Genomic DNA, 18,017 nt, shown 5'->3' on the forward strand with positions numbered 1-18,017 from the left:
AAGGCAGAATGAGTTATATGACTAGTTTTGCAGTTCACAGTCACCTCATCTGAACCTGATTTTAAGTCTTCTGAATGGCACAAGCAACAGCAGCTAAGGTTTCATCATTATCTATTAACCCCCTTTGTGTGTGTGTGTGTGTGTTTTCTCTGTTCTCTGGACTCCTCACCAACTGAAGATAGATTTCAGGTTTCCACTGTCTAGATGCTAACTTTTGTATAAGTATAGTATACTCTTTTGATCCTGTGAGGGAAATTTGGTATCTGCATTTACCCCAATCCGTGAATTAGTGAAACACACTCAGCACACAGTGAGGTGAAGCACACACTAATCCCGGCGCAGTGAGCTGCCTGCAACAACAGCGGCGCTCGGGGAGCAGTGAGGGGTTAGGTGTCTTGCTCAAGGGCACTTCAGCCGTGCCTACTGGTTGGGGTTCGAACCGGCAACTCTCCGGTTAAAAGTCCGAAGAGCTAACCAGTAGGCCACGGCTGCCCTTCTTGTGTGACTGCTTGTTGGAGTCACAGCCAGCATATTGTAGTTTGACATGCTGGTGATTCATCTTTTAATTTGTTATAAACATTACACTGTTTATAGCTTACGACAGAAATAAAGAAATACTTTTTGGTAGAAGCCTTGCTCACATTGGACAAACCACAGTGTCCTTCTTTGGAATTGCAATATTGAAAAGCTGTGGGCTTTTCAAACAAGCGCTAGGTAGGACTGTATCGGGAAATATGTCATGACATAAGCTGCATGCTATTATTATTACCACAAAATAAAGTAGCCTTACATTGTAGTTGCAGAGGCTTTGTCAAAAAAATGTGGCTCTATGGACAATCTTTGTATTGCTGCTACAACTGAACTGAATCCAGACCAACAGCTGTAGAAAGCATCGCATGGTTTATTTTTTGTGCTATTAGCTGGAATTTGAAAGAAGCAAAAGTACAGTATATTATAATTGACAAACTGTGGTAGAATGGGATAAAAACATACAAAATGTCATAATTAAATGAAGATGAGTCAAGTCAGGCAGCAAAACAGTTCCTCCTGCTTACGTAAATAACCAGATCATTGGTCCGAAAGCCTGAGTCATCTAAGAGATAAAAGTTGCCACTTTCAAGATTCACTAGGCGTAGGGCGGGCGTGGGGGTGGGGGGTCGGTGAGTGGCTCAGACTGACTTGGCCAGCAGAGCGGTGAGCAGCAGCAGAGACAGAACCAGGGCTGAGGGAGTGTGGGCAAGCCGTGGGCCTGCGTTGTCTGTGGGGGTGGGGTAACCGTAGTCCGTCCTGCAGGGGTTCTTCACCTCATCGAGTGGGATGGGAGTGTCACCTGGCAGTTCGCTCTTCAAACCATCACGCACCTGTAGAGGACAGGGGTTTATGGGCCATCAAGCCAAGGTAGAGGACAGGAGTTTATGAGCCATCAACCCAAGGTAAGGTTGCAGTAAAACTGAAAAAGTAGCGCAAAGTAGCACTTGAGCACTCCACTGATCAGATCATAAAAGACTATAACTTGACATGCTGATGGTTGTAAACCCAAACCAGCAGGTTCAAAGTAAGCTTGTTCCCTGCGGCTGTCACCCTGAACTCTAGCTTTGCCTTTGCACCACGGTTAACCCCCCGCCTCTCCTTGCCTGTGCCTGTTGAGGTGTCCACAACCATGGCAACCTTGACAGGGACAACAAGGAGACGGACATAGTGTGTCTGTACTGAAGCATGTCCTCCACTTTATTAGATCCCATAATGGGGGCTCATGATGTATTAACGTTTATGGCAACAGACTGGTTGCAACAACTATTGATTACACAACTATTACTATTAAAACACTTTATATGGAGAGCGTGTGTGTGTGTATTTGTGTATAAGTATAAGTATATATACTCTTTTGATCCCGTGAGGGAAATTTGGTCTCTGCATTTATCCCAATCCGTGAATTAGTGAAACACACACAGCACACAGTGTACACACAGTGAAGTGAAGCACACGCTAATCCCGGCGCAGTGAGCTGCCTGCATCAACAGCGGCGCTCGGGGAGCAGTGAGGGGTTAGGTGCCTTGCTCAAGGGCACTTCAGACGTGCCTACTGGTCGGGGTTCAAACCGGCAGGTCCAAAGTGCTAACCAGTAGGCCACGGCTGCCCCAGCTGTGTGTGCATATTTGTGTGTGCATGCGTTCGTGTGTGTGTGTATGTGTGCAGGTGTGTGTGAGTGAGTGAGTGAGTGTGAAAGTAGTCCGTGTGTGAGGTGGAAATGGAGGGCGGGATTCGAGTCGTGTCCTACCTCCTCCACCTTCTTAAATACTCTTAGCAGGTTTCGCCCAAGTGCATCTTTCACCTCGCTGTCCATCCAGCCTCGTCTCAGGAGCTCCTCCACCAAGGCGGGGTACTTAGACACGTCCTCCAGCCCCTCAGGGACCCTGTCACCTCGCACAGCGAGAGTCATTTCAGTGAAAGTGTGTGTGAGTGTGATCATCTGTTTGTCTTTCTGTCAGTGTGTGTGTGTGTGTGTGTCCAAGCTCTAGTCTGAGTCAATTTACAAGCTAGCCCCAAAGGACAGTGACAAGTAAGAGTGTAAGGGTGTGGACTGTAAACTCCATCATCACTTTTAAGCTGTTATCCTAAAACACTTTGCTATAGAGCATATTTAATGCCAAGTTTACACATACATGCAATGTGTTGTTTTGAACTGCAGTGAAAGCACAATAAATAATATTTGGTCTTGACTTGCAGAGATAGAAATGACACCTGGACAGCCGGATCTTTTGCCTCAAGTAAAACCACTTACCTAGTCACACCATCATAGTCCCCTCCAAAACCAATGATAGAACTGCCAGCCACCTTTTTTATGTGGTCAAAATGGTCTAGGTATTGAGAAAAAAAGAGCATTAGCTAATTGTTTATATTTTTGTCTACATGTGTGAGTGTAAGTTCATGGTGGGAACTCACCGGCGACATCGCTTATGTTAGCTGTTTTACTGCAGGTAACGTAATCATTGTAGAAGTTCACCATTACAATCCCCTGTTTTTCTTGCTGGAAAAGATTGACAGATTATGACAGAAATATCAAAACATAAATTCTGTTGTGCTGATTAAACTAAGCCGGCTTTCGTTTTCTTTCCCTTGTCCTTGAAGTTGTCAGTATGACGTTAGCACTCCACTCTCACCTTCAGCTAGGCTTTGTTCATATTTTGTAAAGTGCGTCAACGAGCCTTTTAATTTTTTCCTCACTTTCATTGTGTCAAGGTTATCACTCCAAAGTATCTCATACCTGAGATGCTTGAGTTGTGAATAGTGTTTTTATGGAGGTTTTCATGCCTTACAGTATACAATATCTATATTTATTATGCGGCTCTTCACAATACAAGTAGAACGCTCCATTGACTTGAATGGGATTTCGCAACGTTCTACGGTAAAATATTTTCATGTAATTATCGCTGCAAACATATAATTACCGCTGTCAATGGCAACGGGTTTTGTGCTTTAAGTTTTTCATATCACTCCGCAAGTAGTCCGGTCACTTCTTGCATTGGAACTTCATTCAAAAGTGAAAGCAGACGGTTGATCAGCCGTGTTCTAAAGAATGTTTGATTCAAGTTCAGCGTGTGTTGCGAACTATTTGTTTCTCAGCAAAAGCCACGACAAAACGGTAACAAATAAGTCTAAAGAGACATATTGCGGAGTTTATTTTTTCGTTTTGGCAAGTAGTCGTATATTAAGCGGGATAATCTATAGAACGCCGGTCATTATTGGGAAAATATGTCCCTTCAGGGCGAAGCAAGACCCCTCCGCTGGCGCGTCGGGGTCCAGTTCGCCCTGTCGGGACTTATTTTCCCAATAATGACTGTACATTATCCCTTACGCAATGGAGTGTATTAGTTCAGTTCAGATATCTTTATTAGTCCCCGAGGGGCAATTCAGTGTACAGCCAACCCATCCATGAAGGGGTATAAAGTTAAAAAGTGCATTAGCATACACGGTATAAATGTATGCAATGTTAAGAATAATAAATAGACAAATAAGTACTGCAGCAGTCATACATCACCTGTCTACAGCCACACGCAGACACACACACATGCACACCCACACACATACACACTTCACCTGCCAGTGACGGAACAGAGCAGCAGAGTCCAAGAACCAGTATTGCTGTAGTTATGTGCATTCTTTTAACAGTCTTATATGATGTTCATTTAACAGTCTAATAGCAGAGGGAATGAATGAGTTGGCATAGCGGTTAGTTTTACGTATTGGCATGTGGTACCGCCGACCTGACTGCATGATAACCAATTCATTACTGAGTACATGATTTGGTTGGCAAGATATTCTCTCTGCTTTCTGAACCACCTGTGTTTTCCAGAGAGAACAGAGATCTTCTAACTGGGTACCAGTGATTTTTTAGCATACTTTGACAATGTCGCTCAAGCTCTTTTTGTCCTTCACAGACAGTCCATTAAACCAACATATAAAAGAATGTTAATAAACTCTCAATGAAGGCTTGATAAAATGTACATAGAATTTGTTTACAGAAGAGTGTCAAAAGAGCTTCCTCAGTAAGTATATTCTTTGGTCTGCTCTCTTAATTATGCTATCAGTGTTCTCACTGAATTTCAGTTCCGGGTCAAACACTGTGCCTATGTTTGGACTATTTGAACATCTTCATTGTGTATCACACTCGGTTTTGGTTCCTCACTGTGCTTCCTATCTCTCTATAGTCTATAATTAATTCTTTAATTTTAGACACATTTAGGTCAAGGAAGCTGTCATCGCACCATCTGACAAATTCTGTAAGGGCTCTGTTGTGGTCAGATTGGTTGCTACTTCACCAAGTAGCTGTTTTCCCAAGATGACCTGCAGTTGTCAGTGTATAATATGAAAAGCAGGGGGGACAGCACGCAACCCTGGGGAGAGCCTGTGTTGGATACAATGACACAGGACATGTTTCCATTTACATAGACCTGCTGCCTTCTGTTTGGTAAAAAATGTAAAACTAGTAATAAAATCTGCTCGGGTAGCTTAAAATATGAGGCTAATCGTTCAATCAGAATGTGAGGCTGCATTTTGTTAAAGGCTGAACTGAAGTCAGCAAATAAAAGTCTTGCGTGTGATGCAGGTTTCTCAAGATGTTTATACACCCTGTCAAGAATGAAGAGTTTTTATTAATACATACTAATTAATACAAACAAGCTTTAAGTTGTCACCGTTAGTAGGGATCTGAAATCACTTTTTTGTAGTATAAACTGACTTCTGACTGACCATTCCATTAAATGTAACTGTTTTTGAATACATTTTCTGTAGTCCATTGTGTCTTACTCAGTTGCCTTTCTCAGACCGCTGCTGTCTGACTGCAGTGTCAACAGGCCTGTTCACTATGGAGATGTGTTTCTGCCCCTTCACTTACCACCCTCCTGAGCACGCTGTCCGGAACATTTCTCTTATGGGCGCACACAGCGTAAGCAGAGGAGTGGCTGAAGATAACCGGGGCTGTGGAGATGTCCAGGACTTGGTTCATGACCGCCTCTGAGACATGGGCCAAGTCTATCAGCATCCCGATACGGTTCATCTCCTTAATCAGTGACTTGTTGAGGGAAAGGAGACACAAGCAAAGATTTTTAGATTGTGTAAACTCAATTTAGCCTGGGAATACCCATACTAACTTTGGGATTTGCTCTGCAGGTCCGTCTGGCCAAGAGGCCATTGAAGCCCATTTCCAATGTCCCTAAAACACGGGTACGCAAATACAATCGCTAATGAATGTGTACTTCTTTGGAACTGAGTAAACAACCACATTTAAAACCTTTGTTTACAAGATTGCTACACTTCTGAAACTATTTGGTAAGAGTTTAATGCACCCATTTGAATTTAATCTCACTGCTAGTTACGCCCCTGCTGAAAGTCGTTAAGTCAATGAACCTTTTCCAGACCCGCTCTTAATTGAGAAGGGTCTGGTGTCAACGAGGCTAAACTCAATTATTTTAGTCTATGTTGTTTATTTATTTTAATGGTGCTACAGATGCTTTGAGATGGAAAACAAATACAGCTGATCCAAATGATTTCTGACTCGGGAGTGACTGGTGTCAGACACAAACGTTGGCGTGAGCACATTGTCTCTGCTTGAAAGAAATTTCCAACTACCACAACCACTAAGCCCACAGACAATGAAAAAATCTTTTTCTTGACCTTCTATTGTCACTGCAGGGATTAGTTCTGCCTAATAACACCAGACTCTCTGTCTCTTTGGGTTGTGTTGCATCATGTTTCCTCTCTCTGACTTGGCAACTGATCAAGAATGATCATGATCAGTTGGTTCCCTCAGAGTGGGTGTCACAGAGTTTCATCTCTGCTCTGCTGCACTGTGGAGAGCTCACCTTGCCGAATGGAGACAGGCCATTGTGCTCCATAGGGTCACTTCCAGTGTCCACCAGCCAGTTGTCAGCCCTGTACAAAAAGGAAGATAAATAAACGAATGGCATCACGTAGCATCAAAGGTACTTTTAGGAGCGTTATGTGTATTATCTCCTACAACCCTGCATATCTCTTTATGCTTATCGCATTTCCATCAGTGACGCTCGGAATCTCCCTGGCTTACCCACGGTGGACAACGTAGTTTCAGTTCAGGTTTAGGAGATACTTCATCTGTTGTGTCTAGTACCTGAGGGGTTGGGAGGGCATTCGAACATTCCTTGTAATTTAACTCTCTTCCCAGTAAATGGTATTTTGTTAGTCGCTGTCCACACTCTGACTTCCTCTTTATATATTTTTTTACCTACACACTGTAGCTACCATCTCAACAACACATTTTGAATGTATTCTTATGAATAAATTCATCTGTGTGAATTTATGCCATTATTATGGAAATGTGAGCCATGTGGAAAATTCCGGTTTGCTTTTCACATTATTTTGTCCCAGAAAATGGACCACCCTGTTGTGTCGGACCTGTACAGAGCCCCAAAGTATCTCACCCATTTACATTCCCTCATAATAGTTTTTGTGTTCCCAAAACAAAAGTCAAAAGTATAATAAGGGAATGCAAAACTATTGCAAGAGAATGCAAACATGGTGTGAGTGAATGCAAAAGTAGCTTGGAAAAACTTTGGGGCCTCTGCAGGCCTGATCCAGATGACAGTGGGTCTCAGTGTGTAAGAGTGGAGAGGTAGCCTGGATACCAGACTCTCTGACTTCGCAGAGAGTCTGGCCTAGATCCATTGGCAAACATTTATTTCCTGGTTGGTGGATGCTTGTCTGAAGTTTGAAATCATTGGAGTTCAGTCACTAATGTTTGGTAATGACGTATGTTAACCACGGGGGACACAACGATTACGATAAGCTTGCAACTTAAACGTAATCGCTCTCAGGAACACCCTCTGTTTGCTGGTTGGTTCGGAGACAAGTTTTGACAAGTAAACGAAGTGAACAAGAGCTATTCCAGACGGAGTACTGTAGGGAAAAGAAATCGAGCGGGAGTACGTAGGCAGACGGAGGCCAGGCTAGTGGAGAGGTGGGAGCTGGAACCCACCAGGGCGTGTTGCAGCTGTGGGTGAGGGTGAGGTAGCGGACCCCCAGCTGATACATGGTACGGAGAGTTCCCAGGCTGCTGTCGATCGAGTGGCCTCCTTCAACGCCAATCAGACTGGCTGTCTTACTCTGATTAAAGGCTGTCATGATATCTGTGGAGTGGGAGCATTGCACATGAGTGTTAAGATGTGACATTTGTCTAAGACTAAGCACAAAATTTTACTTGTTGTCCTTTGATGAAGAATTTATTATGTTTATGCAAAAGCTGTATCTAAAAGTATGTTTAATACATGTTCAGAAATGGCATCAAAAAGCAACATCATTGTGTGCATGACTTATATAACCTTATATTCACATTCACTCTTCTGCAAAAATATGAATCACTTTTGGAGCTGGAACTGGATTCATTGCAGCTCTACGTAACACTGACAGAGTTGACTGGTTGGTGAGACAAAAGTAAAGGTGTTCTCGTGTGGGTTTCCAGCCTTCCATCTAACTGAGAAGCTGTTATCTTTCTTGAGGTACAAGGTGAAGTATGGAGCTTTCATATTCACACTGGAAAGCTCAGGCCATGTACTGTATGCACAGCAATAGCATGTATAAGCTCTCAAATATCAGCTCTATCACTCACCTTCACTGCTGGTGGCAAACATGAAGTTGTCGGGGTATTTGCTGCACATTCTGTGGATGACATCAATTTGTTCCAGTGTTTGTCGAACAGCATCTTTGTATTGTGTTTCACAGGGTACGTAGGCAGCCCAGAACTGAAAGAGAGATTATGGAATATGCACTTAATATTCAGACACATATATGAAATTTCACTCTCTACAAATGCTCACTCTGACAGAATGATGGAGCCAGAGTGTATAAACAGTATATGTACTCTTTGCACTTCATTTGTGTGTGTGGTAATGAATGTGTTTAGTGTAGTTTAGGCTGTTTGGGAAGGTCTGCTCAAGGGTCAGGTCCTTGAGTCGTGGATCTGCTCGAGGTTTCTTCCTATCTGTATCTCTAGGGTTTTTCCTCGCCCCTGTTACCCATGGGCCTTCTTTTCTATTCTTTCCCTTTCTCTGATTGTCTAACACTCTGTAAAGCGCCATGAGACATGTGTAATGTTTTGGCGCTCTATAAGTACAATTCAATTTAAATTGAAGTCATTATCTTGATTCTCCAGGACCCAAGAACGTCAGACTGCGGGGGTGGAGGGACGGGGGTTGTGGGACTGATTACTAGGGCCCCAAAGGGGAGGGGCCTTGATAGGTCTGGAATATATCATATTTTCCCTGAATATTTTAATTTCCAAATGAAATGCCATAATGAATATAAGACTAAAAGTTAGTTTGTAAAGTGTATTTGCTGAATAACTAGATTGATTGACTGACTGTCTGACTGAATTTTGTATATAAAAAATAGTAAAGACTGTCTAAGGTCACACTCACTCAAATGGTTTAGTACACCCGCAGGACAATCGGTAGGCTATTCACTTTTTGTTGTTATCAAACTGATGAATATGTTTTCTTGAGCTGCTTGTGTTTTGTCTATTTACAAGTGTTTGGTCAAAATAAGTGTTATGACCGCCACTAAGTCCTGCACATTCTCTCCACAAAAATAAATCATGCTTGTCAATTTGTCTCCATCTACTACTCCATCCCCTACTCTTTTGTGTATGTATATGAGTGTGTGCATGTGTGCATTTGCTTTTGTGTATATGTGTGCTTCTCTGTGTGTGTGTTTTCGCTTGTGTGTGTGTCTGCTTGCCTGCATGTGTGTGTGTTTTTTATGTGTCTGTGTGTGTGTGTATGTGTGTTCATTTGTGAGTAGGTGTGTGGGGGTAATGGTATGTGTGTGCCTGCTTCCCTGCATGTGTGGGTTTTTGTATGTATGTGTGTGTTTGTGTGTGTGTGTGTGTTTGTGGGTGCGTTTGGGTGTGTTTCTGCATGCATACGTGTACGTATTTGTGCTTATGTGCGCGTGCGTGTCTGTGTGTGTGCATGTACGTGTGTGCGTGCGTATGTCTGAATGTCTGCTCTGTGTGTATGTGTGTGTTTATGCATGTGTGTGTGTGTGCATGCGTGTGTGTGTGTGAGTGTGTGTGTCTGTGCTTGTGTATATGTGTGTGCATTTGTGTGTGTTTATGTGTGTGTGTGTGTGCCTGCATGTGTGTGTATGTATCTTTATGTGCATGTTTGTGTGTGTTCATGAGTGCATGTGTGTGTGCATGCGTAGTGTACAGTCACTAAATGTACACATTCAGTACCCTCCAGAATTATTGGCACCTCTGCTAAAGTTGACTAAAAACCGGTATAAAAAATGTATCTGTTGGTGATGTAATCTCACAATAAATATATATTTTTAACAAAAACACGTTTCTCACAATTATTGGCACTAGTTTTTAGTCAACTTTAGCAGAGGTGCCAAAAATTCTGGAGGGTACTGTATATTAATGTATTCTATGGTCCCCCATGAACAGAATTCCACAAAACGTGGCATGCATTCAAAGGGTGTCATAATGATCCTACACTTCAAATTTGTGCAGTTTTAAAAAACTGTCAGTCAAAGATACCTGCGATTACAATGCCTCATTTTTAACTAGGTGGCGCTATACATCAAATGAGTGGATATGGGATGGGTTGACATGGCCCTTGGAGGCCAACATACAAATAAATGTTGTGATCCTAGAACCTCTCGAGATATTCACAGAAAACCGTGTCTGGTCATCTACAGACCAGTTCGTGTACAGTCACTAAATGTACACATAAATTCATTTATTGTATGGCCCCCCATGAACGGAATTCCATGAAACTTGGCATGCATTCAGAGGGTGTCATAATGATCCTACACCTCCAATTTCATGCAGTTTTGATTATGTCAGCCAGAGATACCTGCGATTACAACACCTCATTTTGTTGTTAATCTCTGCATGTAGTCACGTACATTAGCTGTAAGTTAGAGAAAAGTAACACACGATATACTGTCTCTTTCTCTCTTACACACAAAGAGGAAGGCTGTGGTTCTATAACTGTTTTCATTTTGTGCATACCGTCACATAGTCACGTAGGTCTGACATTTAGTCACGTGGGTCTGACAGCTAGTTTCATGTCCCCTCCTGTCAAGGGTTTCAGCTGTGGGTGTATTTTAACCCTCAGTTCATGCTGAGGTGAGTTTATCAGGTGCCACCTTTACATTATCCAAAGCTGCTAGCCTATAGCCTATGGAATGTTTTTGTGACAAAATTAAATAAATAAATGAAATAGTTAAGCAATAAGCCCCGAGAGGCCGTTCTATATTGTGAACATAGCACAGCTGAGCGGTGTTGTTAGGCACGAGCGAGCGAAGCGAAGCAAATCTGAATGCCAATAAACAACCCTCAGCTGTGCTATATTCACAATATAGCACGGCCTATCGGGGCTTATTGCCTTTATAAAATGGCTACCACATATAGGACATTAAAAATTGATACAAAATAAACAAATAATCTTGAAATTTAAAAGCTATTTCATCTACTAATGTCCATTCTTCTGTGGAGTCCCCAAAGAATAGTTTCACCGCTAGTAGATTGTTATCGAAATTGTTGCTCAGCAACTTTGAATTTTAACTGTTATGCATTCTAAGTGCATTACTATAGAATGAAATGTGGTCTCAGCCGTGCTATATCGGAAAATAAAAAACATGAAACATGATTCAACCAATCATAATCAAGGACCGAAACTATCCATTTTATAAGAAATAATATAAATACATAAAATATTAATTAAATAAATAAATACATATATAAATAAATAAAAGATTAAATATAAATACTATATTGACATTGACATTCCATACGGTCTTGCAATGCACCATGAAATAAATAAATACGTCGGTCACCCATCAAGGCGGGTTGTGACTCTAAATGAATACGTCTGCTAAATGAATACATGTACATGTTTGTTGTATTTATTTATTATTTAATCTTTTATTTATTTATTTCACATTTTATTTATTTATTTAGCTTTTTATTTATTTATTCATTTCATATTTCATTTATTTATTTCATATTTCATTTATTTATTTATTTTTTATCACAAAAAACATTCCATAAGGAGCTATTCTATTGATGCTGTCTGTGATGAGATTGTGATGAGTTTACAATATGGGATTACAATGACGACTTTTTTAGAATGTACAGTGTTTATTTCTCACTAACTTTCACAAAATTCAAGCATATCAAAGGCAAACAAATTACGTTTATCTGCAAATACAGCCGTCTCGGATCATCTACTGAGCCAACTAGCCCACTCACAGAATGATAAGAAAGACGTAAATCAGAGGCACAAAACTCGGTCTGTTAGAACTATACATAGCAACGGTCTGTTATACAAAATGATCAGACCTCTGTACATTGGGAAGGCCCATTGAAGTGAATGGAGCATTCTACAGCATAACCAGATGAACCACATTTTCTAGCAGTGCCCCTGCCAGGGCACAACAAGCAATTAGCAAATAGCTAATTTAGTATCTGTTTTCATTCAGTAAGGTCTGTGTGTGTGTGTGTGTGTGTGTGTGTGTGTGTGTGTGTGTGTGTGTGTGTGTGTGTGTGACTCTGAGCACCTGTGCAGCCAGTCGTCCTTTCTTGATTTTGGGAATGTTGGTGTGTGTGCCCTCCAGGACTTTCAGGTCTACAAGGTTTAGTTGGTTGTTGAATTGTTTCCTCATCTGCCAGGGAAGGTCATTGTGACTGCACCAGCAAGAGGTCAAAGTTCATACAACTGACTTGCCACAGCAGAAGCAACAACATTGTTTAGCCATTGACAGGTTGCACAGGCTGTAAAATTAGACTGCCATTGTCAGGGTTTCAAAAGCTGTATTGTTCACGCAGAAACATCCTGAATGTGTAGGCCTGCACATGTCTATCAATTGGACACTTTTCTGTGTGTTTCTTAATTTTTAATCTAACACCAAGTCAAGTCAGGTCAAGTCAATTTATTTTTATAGGACATTTTTTAACACATTTTTGGTTAAAAACCAAAATGAAAGAAAATGACAAGGAGTTAAGGAAAACAGAAGGAACACAGAAGACACTTAGAAGATGATCGAAGAGGTCTAGGAGGACAGTAAGGATTTCAAAGATATTGAGGAGCTAAGCCATTTAAAGCTTTGCAGACAAAATTAATTCTGTGTTCCACAGGTAGCCAGTGGAACTGCCAGCACTGGTGATATGTGGTCATGTGTCTTAGATCCAGTTAACTATCTGGCTGCAGCATTTTGGACCAGCTAGTCTATTCAGGGTGGATTTAGTTAAACCTACATATAGTGAGTTGCAGTAGTCAAACTTTGAGAAAATAAAGGTATGGATAGGAATTTCTAAATCACTATAAGAGAAAAAACTCTGGACCACCAGAAAATATCTGTCAATCTACTGTAAGTCTGCTTGCTTGTAAATTAAATAAAATAATGTGTCACGGTTACAATACATGTGTCAGTTTCAATCTGTTCCTACCCATCTATGAGTGGAGTCTCGGCCATCAGTCGAAGAGCGCGCTCCGTTAGGGTCTCAGCTCCGGTGACGCTGAGCCCAAGTGCCAACCCAAGAGCCACGGCAAACACACAGCTTAGTCCTCTGCCCAGCATACTGGTGTTTTTCCCTTCAAACACTACCTATACTATGTTAAAATCACTTCAGGTACACATACACAGGCCTATACAGACTTACACAGATATTCAGATTCAGATTCCAATCTTATCTTTCTAACTTCACTCTGCCTCACTGACTCCGTTCTCAGGCTCGTGTCTGCTGTGCTTGGCTGGTCACCTCTGTGTCTGTCTCAAGAGTGAATGCCCAAAGATCATCAGCCTCAAAACATAAAAATCATAGGCTGTGCTCCAGTTAATGTATAATCCAGAGTGTAGTGGAATCTTTAGAGCAATATAGCTGAATTACATTGCAGAAAACTGCTGTTCCAAATATTTTGTATCAATAAAAGTTAACTTTTGCTTCTGTGTGAAACGGCAAGCTGGTTAATGAATGTCAAGTGGAGGGAGCCAGCCCTTGGAGTATATTGCAAAATCACAGTGATTGTACCATTGAAGATGGGCCATGAGTTTGATGAGCTGGTGTGGGAACAGTGAGGAAGAGCTTCTGCAATCGCAAATGAAGCAGAGTAGTCGTCACAGAGAGTTGTGTCAGTCAAGTGGTGACCCAACATGAACTGACAAAGGCTGGCTCACGAGAGTGGCGGCGGGGGAGGGGGGGTTGTGGTGTGGGTGGGGGTGTAGACTGTCATGGAATTCTCTCGAACTGAAATCGCAGCCTGTGTTGCAAAATTGCGAAAAGGTTTGGGGAAGTGAGCAACCATTCACCAGACCACAGTTGTTGCAAACACTCTCTTTTGCATAATCAGTGTATAAAGGTAACAAAGCTTGAGCTGAGTAGTTCATAAGTTGCTGTGCATGCTATGTGTATATTTTTGACAAATAAATAAATTGCTATTCTTTTAAAAACAATCCTCATATGTCTTCCTGATGAAAGTCTGACTAAACGAAACGTCAACTCATCAATAAATTGGTTGAGCCGTTGAGTAAGCAGTGTTGCGCTTCTCTTTCTCTTGTACTTTAGCTGTACTTTGTGAAATAGCTGCACCTGCAGTATAACTGCAGTATAACTTGGTGTGCAGGCGCACAGGGGCGTAGCACAAGATCCTGGGCCCTATGCATAAGCAGTCCTGATGGCACCCCATGTCCCCCCCTCATGCATATATTCCAGACTTTTCAAGGGCCCCCTCCCCCTTGGGGCCCAGTAATCAGTCCCACCTTTACCCCCAGGTCGACACCCCTGCAGGCGCCCCTCTATCCTCTGTAAATCTTCCTATTGTTGTCAAAGGAAACTTATAAACGGCTTTCAAAAGAAAGTTGCCTATGGCCAAATCACAGCCATGGCAATATTATCTGTTCAATGCCACTCTTACTCATGCCATTATTTCATTCAACAGTTTGACTACCGACTAATCGAGTTTAAAGACATTTGTCTTCAGTTTGTTTTCTACAATTTGTTTCGATTTTTTGCCCACAGAATAGTTTTAATCTTAGTCTTTGAGTCTCCTGTTGCCAAGAAATGCAGTACTTTTGTCAAGAGCCAAGTTCAGTGAGAAAGGCTATATGTGTTATATCTGTGCACACTCAGTAATTTGTATAGCCTACTGGCTTGTATATCAAAGTCAAAGTCAGCTTTATTGTCAATTTCTTCACATGTTCCAGACATACAAAGAGATCGAAATTACGTTTCTCACTATCCCACGGTGAAGACAAGACATATTTTACCAATTTTAAGTCCACAGACAAACATAACATTCAAGTAAACAAAAAAGTAAGTAAATAAGTAAATAAGAGGGCACATATAATAATGAAAAAATAAGAGCAGCAAAATTTTGTTGAAATTGTGCATAGACAGTCAATAAAAAAACTAGTGCAAAGTCAGGCCAATAAGAGGCTTGGGTAGTTCTGTTTGACCTGAGTAATAAAGAAAGTGGCATAGTGGTGCAAGTTATGTAAGAGCAGCAGAAGTGTTGTGTTTTCAGGACAACAACACCAAGTTGTAAAAGTGTACAAGTGTGCAAGTGTTCAAGTGTGCAAGTGGAGTAGTGCAGGTGACCATTGTGGGTCCAATGTCCAGGATGTTATGTAGCTGAGGGTGGAGGGGAGAGGAGGGAGAGTTCAGCATCCTTACAGCTTGGTGTATGAAGCTGTTGGTGAGTCTGGTAGTGCGGGAGCGCAGGCTTCTGTACCTCTTCCCAGAGGGCAGTAGATCAAACAGATTGTGAGCGGGGTGACTTGCATCACTCACAATTTTGGTCGAATGTAGAATGTGGTCATGATGGCTGGTGGAGCACTTGCTCGCCTGAGTTTCCGCAGGAAGTACAGGCGGCGCTGAGCTCTCTTCGCCAGTGATGCAGTGTTGGTGGTCCAGGAGAGGTCTTCACTGATGTGCACCCCCAGGAATTTGGTGCTGCTCGCTCTCTCCACCACAGCACCGTCGATGGTCAGTGGCAGGTGTTGGGTGTGACCTCTCCGGAAGTCAACAACAATCTCTTTGGTCTTGCTGACGTTCAGCAGGAGGTTGTTGTCCCTGCACCACGTGGTCAGATGGTCGACCTCCAACCTGTATTGAGTCTTGTCGCCCTTGGTGATGAGACCCACCAGAGTTGTGTCGTCAGCAAATTTCACTATGTGATTGTTGCTGTAGGTTGCAGTGCAGTCATCGTCAGCAGGGTGAAGAGCAGCGGACTGAGCACGCAGCCTTGGGGGCCCCTGTGCTCAGTGTGATGCTGCTTGAGGTATTGTTGCCAACACGCATTACTACTTGGGGCCTCTGACAGAGGAAGTCCAGTAGCCAGTTGCAGAGGTAGGTACTGAGTCCCAGTTTGTCGAGTTTGCAGATGAGTTGTTGTGGTATTATGGTGTTGAATGCAGAACTGAAGTCTATAAACAGCAATCTCACATATGAGTCTCTTTTTTTCCAGGTGGGTGAGGGCTGGGTGGAGGGCAGAGCAGATTGCATCCTCTGTAGACCGCTTGGCTCGGTATGCAAACTGGAAGGGGTCCAGGGTGGGGGGGAGAATGGCTTTGATATGTGACATGACAAGCCGCTCAAAGCACTTCATGATGATGGGTGTCAGTGCCACAGGGCGGTAGTCATTGAAGCAGGATGGAGCAGTTTTCTTCGGCACAGGTATGATGGTGGCAGCTTTGAAACATGATGGGACGATGGCTTGCTTCAGGGAAGTGTTAAAGATGTCTGTGAAGACATCCTTAAGCTCCCCCTGCGCAGTCCTTCAGCGCCACGACCTGGGATGTTGTCTGGACCTGTTGCCTTACGGGTGTTGATAGCAGCAAGTGTCCTCTTCACGCTGTCGGCAGAGAGGCACAGGGGCTGCTCATGTAGAGGGGGATGGGTCTTCTGTGGGCAGGTGCTGTTTTGTGCTTCAAAGCGAGCAAAGAAGCGGTTCAGGTTGTTGAGCAGAGGGATGTTGCTCTCACAGCTCTGTGGCGGGCTTGTAGTCCGTGAGGGCCTGGAATGCCCTGCCATAGGCTTTGTGAGTTCCTGCTGTCTTTGAAGTGGGTGGTTATCTTGTGAGTGTATTCCTTTTTTTGCTTCCTTGATGCCACGGGACAGGTTGGCTCTCGCTGTTTTCATGCCAGCTTCATCCCCAGCTCTGTAGGCTTTGTCTCTGGCCCTCAGCAGCCTGAGGACATCCCCTGTCAGCCATGGCTTCCAGTTAGCCCGAGTGATGATGTCTTTTGTGTGGGTCACATCATCGATGCACTTGGTGATGTAAGAGGTCACAGTGTCTGTATACTCCTCTATGTCTGTCCGGTTGTTGTAAGTGGCTGCCTGCTTAAACATTTCCCAGTCTGTTGTGTCAAAGCAGTCTTGAAGAGCATCGGAGGCTCCCTCAGGCCACACTTTTACCTGCTTACGAACCGGTTTGTTCGCTATGTCTCATGCTAAATTGAACATTCTCCCTACTCCCTTCCCATTGCTACATTTTCTCACTCAATAACTGTCAAGTGTGGCATTATGAGTCAGCATCCGGACCAACGGATACCCTGTCTCTACAGAATTACTGAAGCTAAGCAGATGTGGGTTTGGTTAGTACTTGGTTGGTGAGACCTCCTCGGAAAATAAGTTGGTGGTGGGTGCTGAAAGTGGGGTTGGTGGGTGGCTAGTAGATGGCTCCAAAATTGATCCCAATGCCCCAGTGCAGTGACGGGGACACTGTGCTGTAGGAGATGCCGTCCTTCAGATGAGATATTAAACTGAAGTCCTGATTCACTAAGGCCCTTCAGATGAGATGTTAAACTGAAGTCCTGATTCACTAAGGTCCTTCAGATGACATGTTAAACTGAAGTCCTGATTCACTAAGATCCTTTAGATGACATGTTAAACTGAAGTCCTGATTCAGTAAGGTCCTTCAGATGAGATATTAAACTGAAGTCCTGATTCATTAAGGCCGTTGATGGGCCCATGGCACTTATCACAAAAAGTAGGGGGTTCTCTGGTTTCCTGGCTTAAATCCCAAACTGGCTTGTTCAATCTGGCCCCCGGATCATCCCCTTGTGTAATTGGCTCATTCATTCATTCCCTCATTCTCCACGTAAAGCTGGTATGTGGTGAGCGTTCTGGTGCATAATAGCTGCCATGCCTCACCCAAGTGAGTGTTGCATCACATTGGTGGTGGTTAGTAAGGTTCACAACTTCATTGTCAAGCGCTTTAGCCTTGATGAAGCTGTTGCTGTTGCTGTTGTTGTTGTTATGATGTAATGTTGTTGAATGAAATCACTGCTTGCTTTGAATAAATAGAATGTGCATGTCATCGCCACTCATCATGACTCATGGAATTCCTCTCATCCAATCAGAAATGAATGTGAATGACCAACTATTTCTGGTTCGGCTTGCAGAAACATTGGAGGAAGCAATCACTGTAAGTGTTATCTAATCTCAAATTACATCAGGGATGTGATGTCAAGAAGAC

The 18,017-nt window shown here is 42.9% G+C and overlaps 1 protein-coding gene across 1 annotated transcript; it reads right to left on the minus strand.

The window, feature by feature from the left end:
* Positions 1-881: 881 nt before the first annotated feature.
* On the minus strand, positions 882-13,329 carry dpep1 (dipeptidase 1). The gene is made up of 10 exons (XM_048263628.1): positions 12,989-13,329; positions 12,100-12,226; positions 8,141-8,273; positions 7,511-7,661; positions 6,363-6,432; positions 5,396-5,572; positions 2,944-3,028; positions 2,783-2,858; positions 2,279-2,414; positions 882-1,361 (listed from the first exon to the last, which is right to left on the minus strand). The coding sequence occupies exons 1-10, from the start codon at positions 13,117-13,119 to the stop codon at positions 1,170-1,172; spliced, it is 1,278 nt and encodes a 425-aa protein (XP_048119585.1). The 5' UTR covers positions 13,120-13,329; the 3' UTR covers positions 882-1,169.
* Between the last annotated feature and the right edge of the window lie 4,688 nt (positions 13,330-18,017).

This window comes from Alosa alosa, chromosome 14, assembly GCF_017589495.1.
Source record: "Alosa alosa isolate M-15738 ecotype Scorff River chromosome 14, AALO_Geno_1.1, whole genome shotgun sequence".
In the NCBI taxonomy this organism is placed as follows: domain Eukaryota; kingdom Metazoa; phylum Chordata; class Actinopteri; order Clupeiformes; family Clupeidae; genus Alosa; species Alosa alosa.

What these genes read in the sequence shown, in the direction of transcription:
- dpep1 (XM_048263628.1), bottom strand. Translation starts at nt 13,119, where the DNA reads ATGCTGGGCAGAGGACTAAGCTGTGTGTTTGCCGTGGCTCTTGGGTTG. An exon ending in GCCTGTCTCCATTCGGCAAG is followed by an intron (nt 5,573 to 6,362) that starts GTGAGCTCTCCA and finishes TCCCTCAACAAG; the next exon opens with TCACTGATTAAGGAGATGAA. An exon ending in GACTATGATGGTGTGACTAG is followed by an intron (nt 2,415 to 2,782) that starts GTAAGTGGTTTT and finishes GCGAGGTGACAG; the next exon opens with GGTCCCTGAGGGGCTGGAGG.